The 25,328-nt window shown below is 42.4% G+C and overlaps 2 protein-coding genes and 1 long non-coding RNA gene across 5 annotated transcripts; 1 reads left to right on the top strand and 2 right to left on the bottom strand.

Annotated features, from left to right (window-relative positions):
• Window positions 1–6,220: 6,220 nt before the first annotated feature.
• LOC129851272 (general transcription factor II-I repeat domain-containing protein 2B-like) lies at window positions 6,221–7,732 on the bottom strand. The gene is made up of 2 exons (XM_055917733.1): window positions 6,441–7,732; window positions 6,221–6,313 (listed from the first exon to the last, which is right to left on the bottom strand). Exons 1-2 carry the CDS (start codon window positions 7,619–7,621, stop codon window positions 6,307–6,309), a joined length of 1,188 nt encoding a protein of 395 aa, XP_055773708.1. The 5' UTR covers window positions 7,622–7,732; the 3' UTR covers window positions 6,221–6,306.
• Window positions 7,733–16,578: 8,846 nt separating this feature from the next.
• On the bottom strand, window positions 16,579–21,893 carry LOC129820664 (serine/threonine-protein kinase tousled-like 2). Of its 3 annotated transcripts, XR_008754241.1 has the most exons (6): window positions 21,535–21,893; window positions 20,758–20,870; window positions 20,471–20,553; window positions 20,079–20,248; window positions 19,097–19,311; window positions 16,579–18,005 (listed from the first exon to the last, which is right to left on the bottom strand). XR_008754241.1 is itself a non-coding variant. In XM_055877631.1 (5 exons), the coding sequence occupies exons 4-5, from the start codon at window positions 19,256–19,258 to the stop codon at window positions 17,832–17,834; spliced, it is 336 nt and encodes a 111-aa protein (XP_055733606.1). In that variant the 5' UTR covers window positions 19,259–19,311; window positions 20,079–20,248; window positions 20,471–20,553; window positions 20,758–21,528; the 3' UTR covers window positions 16,579–17,831. The 3 variants fall into 3 exon arrangements, 2 of the variants coding, with proteins under 2 accessions (XP_055733606.1, XP_055733514.1); XM_055877631.1 differs by lacking the exon at window positions 21,535–21,893 and having other exon boundaries at window positions 20,758–21,528; XM_055877539.1 differs by lacking the exons at window positions 19,097–19,311; window positions 20,079–20,248; window positions 20,471–20,553; window positions 20,758–20,870; window positions 21,535–21,893 and adding an exon at window positions 18,759–19,087.
• Window positions 21,894–21,959: 66 nt separating this feature from the next.
• On the top strand, window positions 21,960–25,320 carry LOC129820789 (uncharacterized). The gene is made up of 3 exons (XR_008754245.1): window positions 21,960–22,586; window positions 22,841–22,963; window positions 23,425–25,320. It is a non-coding gene; the product is annotated as an uncharacterized LOC129820789 (long non-coding RNA).
• Window positions 25,321–25,328: the final 8 nt, after the last annotated feature.

The raw sequence follows: 25,328 nt of genomic DNA, 5'->3' as shown, positions 1-25,328 counted from the left end.
ACAACTGATGAGCTACTGACTTAGCAGACTGGTTCGGACACAAGAAGGCATGAGCCAATTTGGTAAAGTGGTCAGTAACAACGAGCACATCCAAGGACTTGTTTGAAGAATCTTCTGCAGACCAGCAGTCTATGCACACTAGTTCATAAGGCTCAGTTGTTATTATGCTCTCAAGAGGAGCTCTTGCTTCCGGATCAGGAGTCTTGCTCACGACGCGTCTCCTGCAGCACTTCACATATGCTTTTACCTCTCTCTCCAGGCCATGCCAGAAGAACCTCTGTCTTGTCAGGTAGACTGTTCTCTGTTGGCCCTGGTGACCAGCTTCATCATGGACACCCTTCAACACCATTGCTTTCATGGAGGCTGGAACCACATACAAATATGTTTTCCTCTTTGTAACCACATTTTTTGAAACACGATACAGTACACCCATCTTCATGGTCAACTTGTCCCAACTTCTGAGAAGACACAAAACCTCAACACTCTCATGGGCAGGCTCTCTCCGGGATGGTCTTCTCCCCCTCTCCACAAAGAAGATCACTCTGCTGATCACGTTGTCATCACGCTGCTTACTCATCAGTAGGTCGTGTGGCAGAACATCCACATCGGTCTGCTCTGATGGCATAACAGCCTGTGGAAGCTGTGGCAACAGCAGTGCATGTGAGCCCACTTCACCCCCACAGCACCTGTGTGAATGAAGAACAGCTGCAACTTTATGTCTTGATAAAGCACCAGATGGGGGGTCAACAGTAGCCTGATAGCTAATAACCACTTCGTTGGAGTCAAAGGCTTTGTCATAGGGGTGGCTGGACCAGCGAAACACATCTTGCACTCTGTGCGCACAGCGTCGGCTTCAGCTAGTAAGGTCTCGTACGGGACCCTTGTCAGGCGATGGAGTGCACTGGGTCGTACGAAGGGCTCTCTGCTCAAAGCATCTGCAACAACATTTATTTTCCCAGAGATGTACTTGATGTCAAACTCGTACGGTGCCAGCTTGGCGACCCATCTCTGTTCACAAGCATCAAGCTTTGCTTTGGTCAGAATGTATGTCAAGGGATTATTATCCATCCATACCGTGAACTGCTGTCCCCGTAGCCAGTGGTGGAACTTGTCACAGATAGCCCATTTCATGGCAAAGAACTCGAGCCTGTGCGCAGGATACCTCGACTGCGCATAACTGAGGGACTTGCTCGCGAAGGCTATAGGTCTCGCTGTAGCTCCCTGTTCCTGCACCTGGGACAGCACAGCACCTAAGCCATTGCTGGCCGCATCCACCGAGAGTAGAAAGGGTTTTTCGAAGGCTTGCTTTAGCTGGAATAAGGCCTGTCTGCATTCTGTTGTCCTGTCGGCAGCCGTCAACTTCCTGACAGGTGAGCGTCGCTTCTTTTTCCAGCGTGGAGCCTTGTGTCCAGTAGTCAATCCAAAGAGAGGCTTTGTAATGGTCAAGCAACCTTCAATGAACTGTTGATAATACACCACCATCCCAAGGAATGACCTCAATTTCTTCTGAGATGGAATGTCAGTACCATCTTCCATCAGATCAGTTTCTGTTACTCCTGTAATGGCGCCCACCTTTTCAGGGTCTGTAGCTACACCATCCACACTAATGATATGCCCCAGAAACTTCACAGACCTGTGCAGAAAGTTACACTTTTTTGGCACCAACTTCAGGTTGTGAGCCTTGAGACGCTCAAAAAACATTTCCAGGCGCTGTATAGCCAGATCTTCAGTGGGTGCATAGACCAAGACATCGTCAAGGTAACACAGCAGGCTAAGAAAGTTCTGATCCCCAAAGATGTTTAGCATCATCCTCATAAAGGTTGCAGGACTATTACATAACCCCTGTGGCATACGATTGTATTCATACAATCCAAATGGCGACGTAAAAGCTGTGAATCTCCGGTCATCCTCATGCACTTCCAACTTGTAGTAGCCAGAGGTAAGGTCCATTGTCGAGAAGAAGGCATTTCCACCTAAAACAGCCAGCGCGTCAGCCTGGTGAGGGAGTGGGTGGGCGTCTTTGATGGTGCGAGCATTGAGCAAACGAAAATCAGTACAGAGTCTCAGGTCTCCAGACTTCTTCCATACAAGGACAAGGGGAGAGGCGAACCCACTACTAGACTGCCTTATGATTTCACGTTCTTCCATCTCATTCAATGCTTGTTTGAGCTTCTCATAATGATTTGGTGAAAGGCATCGGTAGGGCATCCGAAAGGGTTTCTCATCACTCAGTTGAATGCGGTGAAGACATCCGGAAGCTTTTCCACAATCCAACTTGTGCCTGGAAAAAATAGACTGGTACTCAGCTATGAGCTGGATGAGTTTCTTCTTACCAGCAGGAGACGCTTGACAGGAGTCGACATCAATATCAGTCAAACCTAAGTCACGTAAGACCTCAGGATCGCTTGAACTGTCAGGTCCGTCAGTATCGTGAAGTTGGCTGGAACCGTCATCAGTTAGTGTCAAGTCATCTTGGCAGTCAGTGAGTATATCAGCCGTTCTCTGCACTTGCTGCTGTAAAGCTGCTGATGAACCATCATTCACACACGAACAGTCAAAGTCCTCTAGAGCCCTGCAAGGAAAGACATCGGCTAGAGTGGCGTTTCGTCTCAATGTCACTGTCTTCTGAGAAGGGTTTATCACTCTAACAGGGAGCCACCCATCCCCCCGCAATAGAGCTACTGTCCTCCCTACCAGTATTGACCTTGGTGTTGACCTTGAACTGCTGGGCTCAATGAGAACAGCACTGTCCGCTGATAGATTCTGAGTGTTTCGTAGTCTGCCCCAGACTAAGTGCTCCTGCATAGGCTCTAGAGTCACAGCCCCTTTTAGTCTCACAGTTCCAACTTTGTCAGGTACTTCACTGTCTCTCCATCTCTCCACATTAGCCATCATATCGATTAGCTTGCTCTCCTCATCCCCGTCACACACAGGAGTATAAACCCTCTTCCAGAGATCTCCATGCGTCTTCAGGTGTGAATCAAGTGCTTTAGGAGATTGCTGCCCAAGATGAGGTCATCACTCTGGCGTTCAACCACCAGTGTAGGCACGGCAACTCTACATCCGTACACCTCCAACTCCAGCTCACATACTCCCAAAGGCCTCGTCTTCAACCCACCACAACCAACCAAGACTACCTCTGTAGGACTCAATGATGGACTTTTCAACACTCCTGCATGCAACAGTTCAGGGAAGACCCTAGAGCTCAAGGTACAAGCCATGGATCCACTGTCAAGCATATCTCTCACTTCTACTTCTCCTCCTATTAACACCTTGGCATAGAATAAATCATCATATGCAGAAAATCTCTGTGTGTTCTGCATTATGATACTCTTCTCAGTCTCCATTTCGTCACAAACACTTTTATATACAGACTCCAAATCAACAGCTCTCACAGATGGGGACTCTACAAAAGGCCCAACACTCTCCCCTTCTACATGCAGGCCTACTAGTTTTCCGGGAGCTGAGCAGTGGTTACTGTAGCGACTCCACCAGCTGTGCTCAGAGCTGCGGCCTTGGGGCACTGAGAGCGTGCGTGGCCAGCTACATGACAAAGAAAGCAGAGGTGATTGGCCCTGCAGTGAAAGTAAGCATCATGTCCAGCATCCCCGCACACGTTACATGGCCCATTAGACTTCACTTTGCTCCTATTCCCTTTCTGGAACGTATGGTCAGACTGTTGTGGCCTCTGCTCCAGCTTTGCAAGGATACGTTCCATCGGCTCAGCTGAGCCCTGAATAGTCTGGGCTGGGTAAGGCAACATATTGGGTACTTCCATGTGGGGCCTCACAGCAGGCATGGTGATCGGCATGACAGCACCAACTTCCTGCTTCATTGTTGTGATGGCTAGGGTCACCTTAGATAAGTGAGAGTACCTCTGCTCCCTCCTGTATTCATCCAACCTCTCATGAACATCTGCAGCGGTCCACTGCTGTAATGGCTTGCACTTAACTTCTTGCGACTACAGGGGGTGCTGTTTTCTCATTAGCATAATTGCATTACAGATTAAACGGCTTCCTACTAAATTCTTTATCGTACAATATGCATATTATTACTATTATTGGATAGAAAACAGTCTCTAGTTTCTATAGGCGTTGGAATTTTGTCTCTGAGTGGAACAGAAGTCATTCTACAGCAATTTCCCTGACATGGAGTCAGATTTCACACATTTTGGCCCCTGATCTGGAGTCAGTTTTAAGGCCACTGTTATTGCTATGAGCATACAGACACTGCTTACGTCTTCCCCTGGATGCCTTTACGTGATGACGATTTGAATGGTGTCGATTGCCCAATCACAGCCCCTATAAAACAAAAACACGTGTAGGTAGGAACTCTTTCCCAGATGCGTGAGGCGCGCGGAGGACACCGAACGGCTCTTTTTCCAAGCATTAGTGTAGCCAGTTATATTTTTCCGGTCATGTTTCTACTCGTTATAGGAGTTAAAAACATCATAAGGTAGTTAATTTAAACCGTTTCATAGCAATTTATATCCGTTTAGTGCGATTTTGAGGCATTGCTTTGTTGTGCACTTTGACGCGCTGGGCACATTTCGGGCTCCCGGTCGTACGTTAGTGGGCATTTCGACGGACAAGTGGACATCTTTCGACCAAAAGAAGATAAGACCCAAGAAAGAATTCTTTGCCCAAGATTCTGATGGAAGAACAGCTCACAGTAAGAACAATTTATGATGATAAATCGTGTTTCTGTCGATAAATGTTAAACGTTTATGTCGCCATCTTGTTTGCTATAGCTTCGCTTGGCGCAACCTGTATTGAAAAGTAAGGATAATTTAAAAAATGTAAATCAGCGATTGCATTAAGAACTAATTTGTCTTTCGATTCCTGTCAACCCTGTATTTTTTAGTCAAGTATATTTTCAGAACTAATTTGTCTTTCGATTCCTGTCAACCCTGTATTTTTTAGTCAAGTATATGATTAGCTATTGATTAAACTAGATCACTCAAAGATGGCGACCGACTTTACCAGGCTTGTTTTGCTACTATTTTCATTGTATAACCACGTTTTTTTATGGCTAAATATGCACATTTTCGAACAAACTGTATATGTATGTTGTAATATGATGTTACAGGAGTGTCATCTGAAGGATTCTGAGAAGGTTAGTGAAAAAATTAATATATTTTGGCGATGATATGATATCGCTCTCTTTGGCTAGAATCAGTGCTCGGGTAACGTTTGCGTATGTGGTATGCTAATATAACGATTTATTGTGTTTTCGCCGTAAAACACTTAGAAAATCTGAAATGTTGTCTGAATTCACAAGATCTGTGTCTTTCCATTGCTATGTGCTGTGTATTTTTAAGAAATGTTTTATGATGAGTAAATTGGTAATACACGTTGCTGTCTATAGTAATTCTAGGAGCTTTGGTGAGATTTGTGATGCTGGCTGCAATGGCAAACTATGATTTATACCTGAAATATGCACATTTTTCTAACAAAACCTATCCTATACCATAAATATGTTAGCAGACTGTCATCTGATGAGTTTTTTTCTTGGTTAGTGGCTATCAATATCTTAGTTTAGCCGAATTGGTGATAGCTACTGGTGTTGAGAGAAAATGGTGGACAAGAAAAATGTTGATTTTTGCTAACGTGTTTAGCTAATAGATTTACATATTGTGTCTTCCCTGTAAAACATTTTAAAAATCTGAAATGGCGGCTTTATTCACAGGATCTGTATCTTTCATTAGGTGTCTTGGACTTGTGATTTAATGATATTTAGATGCTACTATTTAATTGTGACGCTATGCTAGCGATGCTAATCAGTGTGGGGGGGGGGTGCTCCCGGACCCGGGGTAGGTGCTCGTTAGAGGATAACTCATTATTTATTATAACTTTTTCAAGTGACAATTACAGTTGCATAGAAAATATATGTTTGCTTGTAGCTCTAACATAAATCCTTTAAAATTTTGTCAGCTTATGAAAACCCACATAACTCCATTAATGAAGGATCAAACTGTCCAAGTGAATAAAGAAAAATAACATAAAACTGAGCTGCAAAGAACATGTATGACACATGTAGCATTTTACAAAAAAAGGCTGCACACAGCCTTGCACCCAACTGATGGTTTGATGACAACAATTTGTCTGCATACACACATAAACCTGCAAACAATAAATAATTACTACAGCAGCTACACATCAATAATATGTAATCAACTAAAAATACCAAAATAAAGGTTGACTCAGTTCACAAATATATTGGTCAAGTTTTTCGGTTAGTCTTTGATGAGGAGATGCTGCCTGTCCTTGAACACACCAAGTGGATTCTCTCTCTACTATCGATTGATCATGTTCTGAAAATGATAAACACAAAACAAAATGCAAGCACAATCATTAAATTGCACACAGTTTAACTGTTCTTCTTCTTGGTTGAATTACATTTTATTATATTTTAATTAAGTTTTTAAAAAAAATGCTTGCCTGTGTGTTTTCTGACCAGATGTCTGACACCGTTTTCCCATTACCAGTGTGTCAATGTCTGGTTTTAGGTCCTGTGCTGAGGCAATGCGTAGAACAGCATGGAGGTTGTCATCCGTGAGGCGTGATCTGTGCTTGTTTTTGTTCAGATTCATTATGGAAAAAAACTGTTCGCACAGATAGGTGCTCCCAAACATGGACAGAACACGGGCAGCATGAAGTCGAAGCTGTGGCATCAAACCAGGAGGCAGCAGACGGTAAAAGTCCTGGATTGTAGCATCCTGAAACTTTGCTCTCAGGCCACTGTCGCTTTGAAGCTCAATTAGCTCCATCTGAAGGTGTTGGGGTGCAGTGCAGACATCGGTGGTGAAAGGATTGGCAAAGATGTCAAAGCCAGACTGTTGTGCTCTGAAGTCAGAGAAGCGCCGATCAAACTCAGTCTTTAACCAGCTCAGTTTGGTAGCCAACTGAGCACATGAAAAAGTCTCGGGAAATGAGGCTGACATGCTCTGACAAACAGGAAAGTGAACAAGATTGTCCTGTTTCACTTGCCACATCCATAAGTCCAATTTACGCTGGAAAGCCGTGATCGTGTCGGACATCTGCGTGATGACTTGTTTGCGTCCCTGCAGCTTCTGATTCAGCTGGGCGAGATGGTCGGTTATGTCACACAACACAGCAAAGTCACACATCCACTTTGGATCTGATAGTTCAGACATGAGTTTTCCTTTACTCTGCATAAAAAGAGCAATGTCTTTCCTGAGCTCGAAAAATCGCTTGAGGACTTTGCTCCTACTCAGCCACCGCACTTCTGTATGGTACAGCACATCCCCGTGTTCCGAGCCCATCTCCAGCAAAAACTGCTGGAGCTGACGGTGATTCAGGCCACGCGCCCGAATGAAGTTCACTGTTTTCATGACTGTGGTCACAATGTCCTCCATCCCCAGCACCTTCCCACACAAAGCTTCTTGATGGATAATGCAATAATACGTTATCAAAGGCGTGTGACAGTTCATTTTTTGCATTTTCCCCTTCATTAGTCCAACCAAGCCCACTTTTCCTCCACACATTGCCGGTGCACCGTCTGTAGTTAATCCTACCAAGTTTTCCCACTGCAATGCATTTTTACTTACGGACTTCTCTACCGCATCAAAAATGTTCTGTCCCGTCGTGGTCCCATGCATTGCAGCCACATCCAACAGCTCCTCAGTGATAGAGAGGTCCGACTTTACGCCTCTAATAAAAATTGATAACTGCGCTGTGTCCGTGTTATCTGTACTTTCATCAACAGCTAATGAAAAAGCTGTGTAGCTGCGTGTCTCCTCGGCCAGCTGTGTTGTAAGATTTTCTGCTAGTTCCTTCACTCGGTCGGCGATGGTGTTTCTTGATAAACTGACATTTTTAAAAGTCTGTAACTGGTCGGGACACACCTGCTCACAGACCTTCAGCATGCACTGCTTCAAAAACGCTCCCTCTGAAAAAGACTTGGAAGCGTGGGCGATTTCTTCAGCCACAACGAAGCTAGCTTTCACCGCGGCCTCGTTTTTGGCTGTGGATTTCATGAACAAACTCTGCTGCGACCGCAGTTTGCCTTTTAATTATTGGGCAATTTGTTGCTTTTCTTGAAGGCTAGCTTTAGCGCTTAGCTCCGTGTTTGGTGTCAAAATGTCGACGCAGACTGTACTCTTTGACAACCGACAGACACCGCCTCGTAACACAAAAGACATACCGGTCTTTCTCCTTGAAGCACAAACAAGTATTCGCCTTCCCATCTGTCTTGAAACAGTCTTCCGTCTGCATCAACTTTTCTCTTTCTGGACATTTTGGGATCATTATTTATATCTCAATTCCACTCGTTGGCATGGACACTGCCGTGGCTAGCGTAGTCGAAAGGCATTGTGGGAATGTAGTTTTTGGTCAAAGCACGCTCTTAATTTATTTTTTGTTATTTATTTTTAGACACTCAAAACTTTTAAGCTCTCGCGGGCCACATAAAATGACCTGGCGGGCCACATCTGGCCCGCGGGCCTTGAGTTTGACACATGTGCTTAAGACAATCTTCAGCAAACTCCATAGCCCTGTTCAGTCTGAGCCAATATTCAAATGGTTGTTCATCAGTCAGAGGTAATGTGGCATAAAAGTCAGCGAGGGGCATGCTTGAAAAAGCAGTTGTCACTGAAATGTTGTTTCAGTATGTCAAAGATGGGACTCTTGCCTTTAGAATGGAGGGATTGCTGCGTATGCCCAATTTAACAACATCGTGGGCCCTTCCCATAAGCCTACCCATAACCTCAACTGCTTGGTCCATCACAGATACGCCCCTCTTACGCATGTAAACCATGACCATATCCTCCCACTCATGCACTGTTCACTTTTCAGAGCCATCCCCCTGAAAGTACACCAGTTCCCTGATATCAGACTTCAATACCAGGTTCAGGCCTGACACATCCATACCCCTAGCGCTGCATGCATTCCCCATAACATTGTCCCCAAAATGTCCAACAATTGCCTTTGACTCCAAACAGGAGGCAATGTTCTCCCCAATGGAATGACCAATCTGCTGTACTATGTCTGCTATGAAATCCATGGAGACCTCCCCACTCCCAGTATTTGGCAAAACTCTTTCATTCACATCCTTGGGCGTTTCCATTGGTAAACTATCATCAAAACTCCCGAAACCCTCCAGTTTAGGCATAGGTGTAGAAGAAACTGGAATATTGGCTGAACCCCTCCCAACCGATGGTGACAGATTAAATGACAGGAAACCCCTACCTCTCCCAACACCTTCCATTTTAACAATGGGAAATCAACACACTAATAAAAATGTAAATAGCAAAAAAATTATATATATATATTTTCTTTTTAACCTCACGTCAAAATCTAACCTATATCTAGTACACTGGTAAAACTCACCCTACTTATATCAGATATACATTAGAACTGCAAATAAACAAGTAACACAAAAGTTATATAGTTTATCTGTGAAGAGTCTCAGCCAGAGAAATCATCAATTTCGATAATAAAACGTTGCGGTAGCGAAATGCGATATCGCCATAAACTGCACCAGCAACGTCTTATCTGATTCTTCAACGGCAACCACGGCGAAGTTCTGAGCGCTAGCTGTGTCACCAGAGACTCTGGGTTTGCGCTCTGTCGCCGGCTGCGACCGGGAGGTCCGTGGGGCAACGCACAATTGGCCTAGCGTCATCCGGGTTAGGGAGGGTTTGGCCGGTTTGCCCTTGTCTCATCGCGCACCAGCGACTCCTGTGGCGGGCCAGGCGCAGTGCGCGCTAACCAAGGCAGCTAGGTGCACGGTGTTTCCTCCGACACATTGGTGCGGCTAGCTTCCGGGTTAGAGGCGCGCTGTGTTAAGAAGCAGTGCGGCTTGGTTGGGTTGTGTTTCGAAGGACCAATGGCTTTCGACCTTCGTCTCTCCCGAGCCCGTACGGGAGTTGTAGCGATGAGACAAGATAGCAATGACTAACAATTGAATACCACGGAAATTGGGGAGAAAAGGGGGTACAATATATATAAAAAAAAATTAAAAAGGTAATTTGTAGAATTTCTTTCCTTCTTAATGTGTTTGAGCCAATCAGTTGTGTTGTGACAGGGTAGGGGTGGTATACAGAAGATAGCCCTATTTGGTAAAAAGAAAGCGGGGTGGCAGGTACCCTAGTGGTAAGGTTGCCAGCTCAAATCCCTGAGCTGACAAGATAAAAAATCTCTCGTTCTGATGCTGAATAAGGCAGTTAACTCACTGTTCCCCAAGCAAGAACAGTTCAAATAAGGAAAGAGAAACGACAGTCCATCATTACTTTTAGACATGACTGTCAGTCATTACGGAACATTCAAAGTTTCTTCAAGTGCAGTCGCAAAAACCTTTAAGCGCTATGATCAAACTGGCTCTCATGAGGATCACCACAGGAAAGGAAGAGTTACTTCTGCTGCACAGGATAAGTTCATTAGAGTTAACTGCACCTCAGATTGCAGCCCAAATAAATGCTTCACAGAGTTCAAGTAACAGACGCGTCTTAACATCAACTGTTCAGAGGAGACTGCGTGAATCAGTCCTTCAAAGTTGAATTGCTGCAAAGAAACCACTACTAAAGGACATCAACAAGATGAAGAGACTTGCCTGGGCCAAGAAACACGAGCACTGGACATTAGAACGGTGGAATTCTGTCATTTGGTCTGATGAGTCCAAATTTGAGATTTGGTTCCAACCGTCGTGTCTTTGTGAAACGCGGACTAGATGAACGGATGATCTCCGCATGTGTGGTTCCCACCGTGAAGCATGGATGAGGAGGTGTGATGGTTGTTACCAACACGTGAGGTCTCGAACTAAAAGGTACAGTACATGAACACACTTACCGCTGGCTACTATATGGAGACAAACAACACATTTTTTAATGAGCTGTGAAAAAAAGAGTGAACTATTTTCCAATGCTCATTAAGACTGGCCCAAGCCAACCCCAGTGAATAGGCCATGTTGTATATGGTACATTCCACTCTCTCTTTCGTCTTGTGTGTGTAGGAGCTACCACTGTACTGTTCAGGGGGCCTGCGCTTCTTCTGGGACAACAAGTTTGACCATGCCATGGTGGCCTTCCTGGACTGTGTGCAGCAGTTCAAGGAGGAGGTGGAGAAGGGAGACACGGGATTCTGCCTGCCCTACAGGTCAGTCAACTAGTCTAGCAGACATCATCGAACTATAATTGTAATCATCTATGGATTATGCTGAGAGACCAAGGATTAAGCTGTCAAAAGCTGACCAACTTCAGTTATTTGTGTAATTTTGGTTATACAACTAAATTTATTAGTTTATCTTTCTTCATTTTTCCAATTCATAAAAAGAACATATCACTCCTTTTCGTATTCAGATTTGATAAATTTGTTCCCTTGTTTCTTAATATTTAATTTATTCTACTTTCCTGCACTAGTAACACATCTGACAGAATGATGTAGATGAGTATTTGGATTAGATTTTATTGAGGTGTTTTATACAGGTGTTTCTGTAGATTTGAGGAACTGCTGAACACTGTTGGTTTAGACGTTTCTGGATACAATACTGCCTCCTAGTAGTACTGCCTCTTATTGGAACCCTCACAGATTCCAAGGTAGAAGTCCTCATTTGGGCAGCAGGTGGTTTAGCAGTCACTGTATGTCTGTCTGTTCAATCCAAAATACAAAAGAGCGACAGACTCAGGTCCCTTGGTGCATCACACCACGGATCGCGTCACGTAGCCAGCCAGTACAGTGCCTTTGAGCCGGTGCTTGGTGGAGTCATAGACCCCTCGTCTAGAGCTCTTGGAGGAGAGCTTGGCACAGATCTCGCTGTGTTTCTCCAGGCGACTAGGATCAAAGCACCGGCCGCAGTGCTCACACTGCTTCAGCTTGGAGTTGGCTGCACTCATCCCAAATCGACGTTTCAACACCACCTGAATGAATGGATGTTATCAGATGGGCCAAATAATGGGCAGCTGGGCAACAGACACAAGAAATACAACATGTACAATCCAGAGGAGGCTGGTGGGAGGAGCACATTGTAATGGGTTCATTGTAATGGCTGGAATAGAATAAAAGGAACGGTATCACACACATCAATTACATGGAAACATGTTTGATTCCGATCAATTAATTTCATTCCAGCCATTACAACGATCCTATCCTCCTATAACTCCTCCCATCAGCCTCCTCTGATACAAATGCACGTGATCACCAACACTACACTAGATCAACAGTTAGCATGGCTTTGGAATGTCAAGCTCTTTACCTGTCTGTCCTCCTTTTTCTCTTCCATGTTCGAACCCTTCTTGACTTCCTTTGGCTTGTTCACAGTGTATCTCGTGGCTGTCTGCTTTGGCTTACTTGACACACTGCTTTCTTCTCCATTTCTCCTCACCTCTTTAATCCTTTCTTCCTCTTCTTCCTCTTCTTCGTTATCTCTTATCATCTCCCATAGGTCAGAATCCACCTTCATCAGGCAGATCTCCTGGATGAACTTCTCCACCTTTTTTCTGAAACGTTCTTTTGCATTTATCTCCTCCAAAGCCTGAGCATCCATCTTGGCCCCACTCTTAATCAGTTTCAATTCTTGGGTGACACTGATCAGCTTGGCCTTCATACATGCCATCACCTCTTCAGCCTCTGAGTTCAAGACGTCCCATACCATCTCATCGGGGCACGGCGGTAGATCCTGTACAGTTAGGGTCTGAGTCTTGAACTGAACGTGTTTCTTCACAACCTGCCTTCTGTACTTTGAAGCAGCAGGACGAGGGCTGCCCTCTGGTCTGACTGGCTGGAATGGCTCCTTCTTGGCGTCATTGTTTGGCACAGTGACTCTGGCTCTAATGGGAGGCAGTGGCATCTTGGTGACCATATTGGCTCCATGGACTGCCTTCAATGGCTTGGCACTATGGAGGTAGATGTCTTTCACCACGCAGGTTTGATCCCTCTTGGTACGGATGGGTTGCAGTGGCTTCCGGATGGAAGGAACAGTAGCCTTCCCTGACTGCTGAGATGTTGGAGCTACATGCAGTCCTTGACTCTTCCCATTGCAGATGGACCTCTTCTTCTGCAGGACTGGGATTCTTGAGGGAGGATGTGGTTTCTTTTCCACAGCCTTCAAACTGGCAAGTCGCTGCAGAGCACCCTTTCTTTCTTCAGTCAACTCCAGTACTGGGATTCTGGAGGTGTTAAAACTGTTTTGTTTGAGTGCTGGAAACTTCTCAGTGGCCTTGGGTTGAGGTGGCAGCGCAGGCTGAATGGAGTTGCTACTGGCAGCTCCAAGGTTCCCTGTTAAAGCATTATCTTCCTGTAGCGACTGCAAGAATCTCCTCCTCATCAAGGAGATTGACAGTGACATTCTTCTAACCTCGTTCTGCAACTAAATTTTCGTCTAGAAGAACTTTCTATATTTTATTGTGATCTACTGTGTTAACTATATCTCAGGAGGAATCTGCTAGATTGTCTTGGATACTAGTGTTCTATTTTCAGCAATCAGACGCCAGAATGTTCAAATAGAACATTTGGAATTTATTGATCAGTTGTGACATCATAATTGGTACACATATAATGAGAGTTCTGGAATCTCACACACTTATGTGGATGTGATGTCATAATAGACCATAATATACTGCCCAAAATGGTGAATGTGACCTACCTGTGTTGAACTGCTTGCCCTCATCTCATATTTAAACATGCCACTTTTCTTTGAGGTGAAACATATTACTGAACTCTCTGAATTGTCAATTTAAAGATATTTTGCCAATTTATTCATTACTAAATTTAGCTAACATAGTTAATTCAGAGAATCTTACCTTTGCCTTGGCAGTCTTGTCCAGATCATCATGGCATTTGTAGTTCTTTATGATAGCTACATTAGCAGCTAATTAGCAGTTCATTTTGGGGGGCTAAATACAGGCGACTAAATTGATGTCACCTTGTCCTACAGATATTTACATGATTATAAAAACATCACACAAGTGTAAGCCTACATGAAACACATCCCTTATTTTAAATGTTTCTAAAATTCCCTATGGGGAGAAATGAATGGTGGAAAAACGGTTGGAACCATTTCCTTGTTTGACTGCTATGTTTTATGGGTATTATGACTCATACTGTTGTACTCTATTGTACTTACACAAATAACTGGGGTTGGTCAACTTTTGACAGCTTAATCCTTTGTCTCTGCATAATTATTTGCCTCCAACTAGTCACTAGCATGAGAAATGTGCAGATTATTTTGTTTTAGCGTACTGGTCTTAGATTTAAAAAATGTGGGTGTTAGCAGCTGTAGATGTTGCACCAGTTTCTTTCATACCCCTCAAGAAATAAACACTTGTGGGTTTGAGCTTTAACAAACCTTTTTCTGTTATGGGTCAGGATGGATGTCAAGAAGGGCAAGATTGAGGACACGGGAGGCAGCGGCGGCTCCTACTCCATCAAGACCCAGTTCAACTCGGAGGAGCAGTGGACCAAGGCGCTCAAGTTCATGTTGACCAACCTCAAGTGGGGTCTGGCGTGGGTGTCGTCTCAGTTTTACAACCGATAGAGGAAGATGAGGACTCACCCTGGGTGTGCCCCTTGACCCTTCTAAAACCACAATTTCATCACAATGTGTGACTCTGTAAAGTAGTTCTTCTTCAATGCTCTCCTTGCTTCCCTATGATGTTTTGAGAGGGTGGGGAGAAGACTGGAGGAAGGACGTTTGAGATTCACCACTGGTGTGAGTTCCAATCCAATAAGTCTTGTTTCCTTGTTTGATTTCCATATTGACAATTTGAAAGGATAAGATAAAAACTGTTAAATTGTACACATTCAAGTCCACCTAGACTCGTAGGTGTTTTGAAGGGAGCTATCTGAGACTGTTGGAGCACAATCCAGGGTTGAGTCCTAATAGTAGCTAAGTGACTTCTGGTTGTGTCTTTTCCATCATATGCACATATCTTATGACACTGGATAGGTGAAAGCTGTTGTTTCCAATTGACCTGTTCAATTCTTAAAGATCAGTACACATGAAGGGAAGGAGAGAAGGACACGTTGAACTACTGAGATGCAGCACTGGAATGGGTTCTTATGTATCACATGCTTCTTACTTTGCTCCAGAAGCAAATCTAGTCACGAATCTGGTTTTCTGCCTATTTTTCTTCAACTGGTTTGTATCTTAGTGGTTCAACTCCACTCTAGCCACGGAATACTGTACATTTATTATGTTTTAATAGTTTTTCTTTTACTGTGTTGACAAGGTAAAGATGGTTTAATTTCACCATGCGTTGGAACAGCATTGGAACGTTTGCCTTGTCTGTTCTCTTGTCTCCCCACTCGCAGGGCGCTCGAAGTGTCTACCGAAAGCTTTGGCATCGGGATTATGCTGTGCTTTTGTTCATTGGCAAATTCAACAAGGCAATCCTTTTACTACAAGTGACTTCTTGGTGTATATTTAAATGTAGACAAGGAGGCTTGTGGCAGTATTTAATGCCCGTATCACTGTACGATTTGGTTTTTCAGGTTCATTACACAAATGAACATGCCAATAACGGACCCACACAGAACGCCTTACGTAAAAGGATATTTCCAATTCTAACATTTGTATAAAAAAGGTCATCAAAATGTAGAGACAGATAGATTGATTGATTACGTAAGTATTCAACCTCCTGAGTCAATACATGTTAAAATCACGTTTGGCAGCGATTTACAGCTGAGAGTCTTTCTGGGTAAGTCTCTAAATGCTTTGCACACCAGGATTGCATGTTAGCCTTCAAGCTCTGTCAAGTTGGTTGTTGATCATTGCTACAAAGCCATTTAAGTCTTGCCATAGAATTTCAAGACAATTTAAGTCAAAACTAACTGGGGTGCTCTTGAACATTCAATGTTGTCTTGGTAAGCAACTCCAGTGTATATTTGGCCTTGTGTTTTAAGTTATAGTCCTGGTAAAAGTTGAATATCTCAGTGTCTAAAGCAGACTGAACCAGGTTATCCTCTAGGATTGTGCCAGTACTTAGCGCTATTCTGTTTATTTTCATCATAAACATCCTTTCCGATGACAGGCATGTAGCCACCACCATGCTTGAAAATTTGAAGAGTCGTACTCAAGTTATTTGTTGTTGGATTTGCTCCAAATATAACGCTTTGTATTCAGGACATAAAGTTAAGTTCATTACTTGTGCCTTAATTGCAAACAGGATGCATGTTTTTGGAATATTTTCATTCTGTACAAACTTCCTTTTCACTATGTCATTTAGGTTTGTATTGTGGAGTAACTACAATGTAGTTGATCCATCCTCAGTTTTCTATTAAAGCCCTTAAATATAGTTTAAGTCACCATTGGCCTCATGGTGAAATCCTTGAGCGTTTTCCTTCCTCTCCGACAACTGAGTTAGGAAAGACACCTATCTATCAATAGGTGCATTTTTTGCGAGGCATGAGAAAACCTCCCTGGTCTTTGTGGTTGAATCTGTGTTTGAAATTCACTACTCATCTGAGGGACCTTACAATTATCTGTATGTGTCGGGTACAGAGATGAGGTAGTAATTCAAAAATCCTGTTATACACTTATCAGATGGGTCCATGGAATAAATGACTTGTTAAGCACATTTTTACTCCTGAACTTTATGCTTGCCATAACAAAGGGATTGAATACTTGACACAATACTTTTAATTCATTCGTAAAAATCTCTAGAAACATAATTCCACTTTCACATTATGGGGAATTGTGTGTAGGCCAGTGAAACTCAACTTAATCCATACAACAAAATGTGGAAAAAGTCAAGTGGCGTGAATACTTTCTGAAGGCACTTTATACACTCTACAGGCAGTCATTGTGTTGCTAGCCTTGAACATAACACGTAGCTAGCTCTGTATGACTGTGTATATTTGAGTATTACCAGTTAGGCTATTCTGCTTTTCTCTGGTAAACAACACACCTATGCTCAAGTGTGAAATCATGTTTCACAATATACTAAAATAACTTTGCTATTATTTAAGTTATGTTGCAATTTAGATTGTTATACTGCACAATTTGCAATGAATGAGAATTATCTTTGACGTAACTCCTTGCTAACAAACCACAAAGTTATACCAACAGTCGGTGAATGGTTTATATGCATTTCTATTAAGTCTCTCTCCCTCCATTTTGGGGGAAAGCCTCATGAAAAAATATGGACAACCATCCAAATAACAAAGTAAACTCCCAGTCCAATATCCAAGAAAATATTTAAATCTGATCAAATCAGTCCAAAGTGATGATCCTAGTGAAAATGACTTCTTTCTTTCACCTGACAGTTAGACTTGTGTAAAACGTAACAGTGTTGTATCAGCCAGGCATGCCTTCAACTTTGGTCATCAAAAATAGAAACTCCCCCTTCATTTGAACCCTGCCGAGAAAAGCCTTTCTCTCAAAACATCAAATGGAATGGATATGTAGGAAAATGGTGCCGACAGACAGGGCTGCCATGCTTCTAGCTTACAAGCATTTCGCTACACCCACAATAACATCTGCTAAACACATATATTTGACAAATACAATTTGATTTGAGCTGTTTGGTTTTCCCGAAAACAGGAATGCACACACAACACACTGTGACTTCAGTCCGTTTTCCTATGACCCTGTGATGCAGACCACTGAACAGGCCCAGCAAGGTCTTTCTCTTCTTTGTGGCAGGGGTGTGTGTGTGTACATGTACGTGGGAAGCCAGTGGGTCCTACAGACAAGCCATAGACTGGCACTGCCCCTTCATGTCTTAGGAGGGGTGGGGATAGGGAGGGCACTTCAGATATTACTCCTCCATCCTTTAGTCTGTTTTTACCCCCTCCATCCTCCTTCCCCCATCCAGAAGGGAGGGCGTTTGAGTAATGTGGCCCCCACACGAGCCCTCAGGGGTGGCGTTGGGCACCTCAGTTCGAGGCACTGCTGTTGTATGCGGTGGAGGGCGTGGAGCCCGACGCCAACGGCCCAGGTCCGGTGGCAAGGGCCTTGCAGAAGGGGGGCATGAGAAATGGGTCTTGGGCCAGCTGCAGCACGTCGATGCTCTCCTCCTTGCGGTTGGCCAGGTAGCGGCGGATGAAGGCCTGACGGAGAGAGAGATAAAGACACCGAAGTGAGATGTTTATTTGTTTTTTAGGGGGAAGATCAGCTTTAATATTGCATACAGATTGTGGCTTCCATCAATGTAATTGTCTGCATAATTTCCAATCACCCAATAGATAGATAAATAGGGATACACACACAGAACCAGATAAAAATCTGGACACACTACTCATTCAAGGGCTTTTCTTTTTTTAAACTATTTTCTACATTGTAGAATAACAGTCTACACATCAAAACTATGAAATAACACATTTGGAATCATGTAGTAACCCAAAAAGTGTTAAACAAATCAACATATACACTGCAAAAAGTCAGCTCTCAAAAACAAGGGAAAAAAGATGTAAAATGAGGGAAATATTACTTAAAATAAGCAAAATTATCTGCCAACAGAACAGGAACATTTTACTTGCCAAGATCTTTTAAACAAGTTAAAATATCTAGTCTCGAATGCATAGCCATCTTAAACCTAGTGCGTTCAGACTAAAAACAACTAATTTGTCTGGATACAAAGAAAAGATTTAAGAACATTTTCTGAATATGTAGGAAAATGTGCATAAATTTAGCAAATGCTAGTGCCATCATCTTGAAATAAGGCTGTATGTTTAGTAAATATATCTTAAAACCAGTACAGCTACACTAAAAACAAGTACATTTGTCTGGACACAAATAAAATATTTAAGAACGATATTAATCCGTTCATGGGATTCTCCATTGTCTACAGAGCCAGTAATTACCTTTGTCCAACAGCGGTGGCTTCATGACCTTTTTGAACACTCCATAAAACTGTGCCTTGTTGTAAAAGGTCCCCCAGCGGGTCTTCAGTTCAGGTATAAAGCAGTTCCCTCGATCGAGGATCCGCCGGAGTTCATACATAACACGAGAGACAGACAGACAACCAGACCGAATTCTCACGAGCTCACTGTTTTTACATTTGCCCCAAGTAGTTTACCCCCGTCCCTGCTATGGCTTCTCACGCTGCTCAATTCCCACACCATATCTCATTTGAGATTTGGTCTGGTGTTAACCAGGCTAAAGAAGCATAGGCCTACATAGAATGAATACATTTGCTTACATGATCCAGTTCTCTGAAGCAGGGATACGCTTGAAGAATCTTGGTAGGCCTGTCCTGCTCCTTAGTAGCAGCAGAGTCGATGAAGGCCAGTCTTGCTTGGAATTCAAGCTCCAGACGCTGGGAAACATCCTTCTGGTTGGGTCTGGACTTGGTTTTATACATCTCCTGTAGAGTTTTATAATGTCTCGCCTGGTTCTGTAGGCACTCAGAAGTTTCTGATGCCAGAAAACATAACAATCCCGACCAATTAACATTTTAAAATGTAGACTGAAATTAAGACCAGTGATTCCGCTGGTACTACCCCCCCCCCCCAAACCTCTCATTCCACAGGAAACCCTGAAGACTAAACAGTGTAATAAATACCATTTAAAATAACACAAGCATATTGCTATTACATTGTTATAACTAACTTCTTTCTAAGCAGGGTTTCTCACACACCCAGAGACAGATGGCTGACACAGAACATTCCTAAACACTGATAAGAAAAGGGTGCAGACACACACACATACTCAAGGACGGAGGGCTGACTACGCACACACAAAATCTCCTGCTTAGCTGAACATTTGATAACAAAGAACTTTTGCTATAAGACTCAGAAGGATGACGCCCAGCTCATCAGGACCAATCTGAGAAGACAACAACCTGTCCAGAACCAACGAAAGGACCAGAACTTCCAGACTCAACCTACTTTCTGTATTGTATAAAATGTCTATGCATTCTGTTATCTGAGCTTTTTCTGGAGGTTCTCTATGAGCCGAAGGAACGAGACCGTATACGCTTGTACCAGATATCTTTACTCATAATTAAACTGTCGCTTGTCATACAATTTATCACCTTGTCTGAATCGATCCTTGACCGGCTCGCCCTTCTCCATATCCAATTATCAACAACAGTCACTTTGTTTCTAGTCCCTCATTTAGAGTAATAGTAGAAGTTGCATTTACACGGAAACACTATCCACTATTTAAATTTGTGAACTTACCACCCAACTGTTCAACCTCTGGGGTGTTGCATCTAGATAGTGGGGATTCTCTCCAACATCATCTCCTGGCTGCTCTGAAATCTAAGGCTTCGTGGCCACTTTCTTGAAGGGGTCGCTCCCTGCTTCTTTTTGGGGGTTGTAACATTCTGAATCCTTTTCAAAAGCTGCTTCTTCACAGATTTGTAACAAACACCAAATTGTTTGTGTTATAAATCACATTAAACAAAATTTAATCCAGAAATGAAACAATACAAGCAGACACATGTTGCCCTGATTGATCTGGATGAAGCACATCCCTCCTATTTTGAGTGTCAGATGTTTACACTTTGGCTGCCAGGTTCCAACATTGCTGCATTTGGAAACATGTGTTGAATACCTGAGTAGTGACTTACCTACTCAGCTCCACTGGTTGTAGATCTGAAATCACAGGTCCCCGGGAGGAGGTGCCTGGTCTACACAGGTCTGATTCTTGACCCTGTATAAGACATACATTTATTCTATAGTAACTATAAAGGCAAAGAACACCACACTGTAACAACAACCTAACAGCAAACACCAAAACAAGTACATCTGTAGATACATGTATTGTAATGATGGCCAGGAAATGCTACTTTGATTACAGTAACACTGTCTGCTTGGTTAGATTAAATGTCTCCCAAATGTCAAAATCTAACATTACCTCATTTTCACCATGAGTAAATCTCAAAATGGTTCTCCTTCTGAAGAAGGGAAAGAGATCACGTAAATCCTCCTTAGAGAGGCTGGGCAGCATGTCTGTGCTTATATTAGCAGCTGAAAAACACATTTAACCACATGGTAAATAGTTAAGTAATTAGCAACTAAGTCATGGTTTATAGACGCAAAGAGTCAGGTTGATATAGGTTATGAGACATTAGCATACGGTAGTCCCTTTCCAGTTAATGCAGGAATGATTAACCAAGCTAGCTAATGTTAGCTAACAAAATTAGACTACCAGTATATCATTAACGTTGACGTCAATTACTTTAAACCAAAAGATTGTGCAAGCTAATGAAACTAACGTTAACGCTAAATTGTCTCCCATATTGAAAATCTTAGTTCATCTTTGCTTGCCTAGCTAAGATTGTAGACAATGACTGACACCATCGATAATTTATCTTCGCCGTCTTTGGCACCCTTTCTATTTATTTTCTATTGTCAATAGAAAGGGCGCCAAAGACTGCGAAGCTAAATAGTCAACAGTGTCAGTCATTAGGGCACATTTACACCTCATTAACACCATTTCTGGCAATTAAGCACTATCAATCTAACCAAAGTTCAAGTTTTTTCAACGAATGGCCGTTCGTGCCGTTATTAATTCCTAAAAGTCAACGTTACCTAGTTAAAATTAGCAAACTTGGTTTGCCAACTTTCCAATTCAAATGAACGTTAGCTAGCTAAGGAGAACGGTAGACGAGTATAAACAAATGAACATGACCTTTTAATACTGCGGTTGATATATTGTCCATGCCTGGATAGGTGTAATCCATTCCATCTTCATTCATAGTGTTGTTAGATGACTCAAAGATTTGCACCGTATTTGACTTTTTAGTTTTTTAGGCTTCCCTTATTTAGCTAGATAATGTGATGAACGTACGTCAGTTGAGCAATATCACATGAGAGTGCTGAATATCAGCACGGCTGTGATTCGGCCGTAGGTACGAGGCCGCAGGACAAATATAATAATATTCAGTATAACAGCACGACCTCGAGTGTGATATTGCTTTTATACAACAGTTCTACAAGCACAATTTATTATTTAACAGTAATAAGCGACAACAGATTATGATTTGTTAATTTATTTAATCATTTATTTGGCTCCAACACACATAGTTCCCCAACTGGTCTGGTACTGGACTGTTGCCAAGCACCACATATACATTTTCCTACACACTAGCTTGCTACTGCTACTTTGTGTAGTTCTACACGTTACCGTCCTCTCCTGACGACCATTCATAATTTAACTCAAATGTTATTTGTGGAAATATGTTCATATTTGCGGTGCAAAGTTTGTTACAATTTAAGATGGATAACGATCGTTAATGTAATTTACGGTTATTAGAACACCTGTAAAGCGGAGTGATACATGTATAGTTAAAAGTTCCAGTGCTGTTGTTCTCTACTCCAATCAAATTACTGGTCATATTATAAATATTTGTGAACATCATTTTCAGGTCTTTCCGCCCTTTTCATCGAAAGCAGTGGGAACGTTTTACTTGCGTTTGCGTTTAGTAACGTTCAAGATGCTTTGACGGTGCGTTATCTGCTGCGTTTTTATGACTTTTTCATTGGAACTGTTATTGAGCCATATCAATAGATTGCACAGTCGCAGCCCTGATTTCTGGTCACTCTGTGGTATTGACGGATGCACTGAGGAATATAGTGTACAATTCCTTCCATCATGTAAAGAGAAACCACCTTCAACACCTACTTGATTGCATCCGACCAGATGAACAGCCATCGGAGGAAAGCCAAGCACCACCGGAACACGTAAGTAGCTGGCTAGTATTTTTTTTGTTCTCTGGATTTAAAAAAAATATTTAATGAACGGACGATACACGGACCAAAGTCATACTGTCCATTAGGCTACTCGATAATTTTAGCCATAATGACTCTTATGGCTAAAGCTGGGTTCATGTGAAAATAATCGATGATAAATAGGAACAAAACACTTAAATAACACTATTGGTGACACTAAATACCATTTCAAATAATCATCTATTAATTTGATGCGTGATACACAGGACAACATTCAACCCGATCATCTTCTAGCTAACTCCAGCATCACTGATCAGCAACTCCATACATCTGACTCAGATGAAAGGCAAAGGGGCATTGACCAACATGGAGCTGTCACGGTGCAACAAGTAAGTGCCACCAACCGAGTAAATCTACTGAAATTGACCATATTTTTTAAAGTACTTAGATTTACTAATAGGATTCATAGTCAGACTTCGCAACCACTTCTCCCGTCACAAACATTATACTTATCATGAACTAGTAATGTCCAGCCTCAGGATACTACATTCAATGTCAAACAAAATTTAGAATCTGACAACACATACCACTGCTTTTGTGATAAATGCCAGAGCCAAGCATCCTCTCACAGGTAAGATGCTTTTTCTGAACAGAGCACATCATTTGGTTTGTTACATTATGCAGAGCATTTTGTAGTGGTTCAGTGATGGTTGAGTTCATTCTCAGTGCCAGGTTGTCCACCTTACTATTGTTGATCCCTTATGTTAATGAATATGTCATAAGAACATCTGAATATCATAGGTATACATGATTGATGACATCCCCACCTTGCTCTCTCTCTCATTTTCAGAAAGGCGTGAATGACATTGTTGCTGGGGTACAGCAGTATCAATCATCACTATTGGACAACCTCAGGAAGTAGATGGAGGCAGTGCTAAAGAAGCATTCAGGAAGCACATCAGGGAAACTTGAAAAAGATGCAATGAATATATTTGACAATTTCATTGGGCCTTTTGCTGACGCTGCAACAACATTTAGACAGGACAGTGTTATTAAGAAGCAGTTTAGCGGTTTGGATGCAGAGGAAATTCACATTGCTCGAACCATATACAGGATGAAATGTGGATGCTCAAAAGACCTTTTCATCAAAGACAAATTATTTTATCATGTACCATTAGTCAAAAGTCTAGAACAGTTCTTATCACAACCAAGGATTTAGTATATGGTTGGAAATGGACCCCAGATGTGCAGGGAAAGGTTTATTCATGACATTGTTGATGGTGCTCTTCTAAAATCACATCCCTTATTTTCAGAGAAACCAAATGCATTGCAGATTGTTCTGTACATGGACGAAATAGAGATCTGTAATCCACTAGGATCCTTAGCATCAAAAAACAAGTTGTTAATGGTGTACTGCACCCTAGGAAATATACATCCAAAATACAGGTCTAAACTGGCTGCTATCAGGCTACTTGCCATGGCAAGATCAGCAGACCTCCGTCAATCTGGTGTAGATGTAATATTGAATAGAATCAAGGAAGACATGGATGCATTGTACAGTGGGGTTAAAATGCTAACTATTAATGTAGAGAAAACGATATCTGGTCTCTCTCTCTGGAGACACCCTGGCACAACATGAACTAGCAGGGTGTAAAGAGGGTGTGGGCTTTGCCTACAGTAAGTGCAGACACTGAGTGTTCTTTTGAGGACATGCAGTCACACTTCAATGAGGATGCATATACTAACAGGACATTGGAGAAGCATGTCAGACAGTGTGAGGAAATAGAAAAGGCACAGACTGACTTGCTTCGCAACAACCTTGAGAACAAGATATGGGATGAATAGAAGGAACAAGTTAGTTGAATTCTGAGCCTTTGATATCATGCAACAAACTCCGCAAGACATTATGCATGTAATTCTGGAGGGCATAGCCCCATTGGAAATCAAATGTGTTTTGAATCATCTTGTTGTGTCAGGACAGATTGATCTGGACTGAATTCTGCTGTTCTTGGTTTCCCTTATTCCCCTCTAGATGTTAGAGATCGGGCCATCCCCAATTTCTGTTAGTACATTAACGTCAAGTGAGGGTAAACTAAAACAGTCATCTGGGCAAATGCTTGTCCTGCTAAGGATATTGCCATTTGTTTTGGAGAGTTTGGAAGTCAATGCATACAGTATATACGACTGACAATTGAGCTAATAGAGATTGTACAGATAGTATTTGTTCTTTCCATTGTGACTGTGTCTAGGTTGAAGTTACTCATTGAAAATCATTTGAAGCATTGGAAGGAGCTTTTTCCAGACCGCAGTGTTACACCTAAACAGCATTATATGATACATTTGCCATCACAGATAAAGTCATTGGGTCCAATGGTTAGACATATGTGTATGTGGTTTGAGTCTAAACATTGTTTTTTTAAACAATGGGCTTCCAAGCTCAATTAAAAAAAAAATATTTGTCCATCTTTGACCAATCAGAACCAAATATATGAAAGCTGCCAAAATGTAGACAGTTCAATGCACCCAATTGTTTCAAATGAAAGGGAGATGGGACCTGTATCAGAGGTTAAAGATCTACAATATTTGTGGAAAATTGAGGGACTTCCTAGGTTTCAATGAAGTAAACCATGCTGTAACCGTCAAATGGCTTGTAATTAATACAACTCAGAAGTCCATGATCTATACTGAATGATAATATGCCAATATGACTGGTTAAAAACATATTTCTTGTTGATTCTAGGCTTTATTGTTTGA

The sequence above is a fragment of the Salvelinus fontinalis genome, chromosome 1 (assembly GCF_029448725.1).
Source record: "Salvelinus fontinalis isolate EN_2023a chromosome 1, ASM2944872v1, whole genome shotgun sequence".
NCBI classification, from domain to species: domain Eukaryota; kingdom Metazoa; phylum Chordata; class Actinopteri; order Salmoniformes; family Salmonidae; genus Salvelinus; species Salvelinus fontinalis.
The sequence above is the reverse complement of the archived record's forward strand: the minus strand, read 5'-3'. Positions and strand labels throughout refer to the sequence as shown.

What these genes read in the sequence shown, in the direction of transcription:
- LOC129851272 (XM_055917733.1), bottom strand. Translation starts at nt 7,621, where the DNA reads ATGCATGGGACCACGACGGGACAGAACATTTTTGATGCGGTAGAGAAG.
- LOC129820664 (XM_055877539.1), bottom strand. Translation starts at nt 18,897, where the DNA reads ATGTATGAACTCCGGCGGATCCTCGATCGAGGGAACTGCTTTATACCT. An exon ending in GCCACCGCTGTTGGACAAAG is followed by an intron (nt 18,006 to 18,758) that starts GTAATTACTGGC and finishes TCTCTCCGTCAG; the next exon opens with GCCTTCATCCGCCGCTACCT.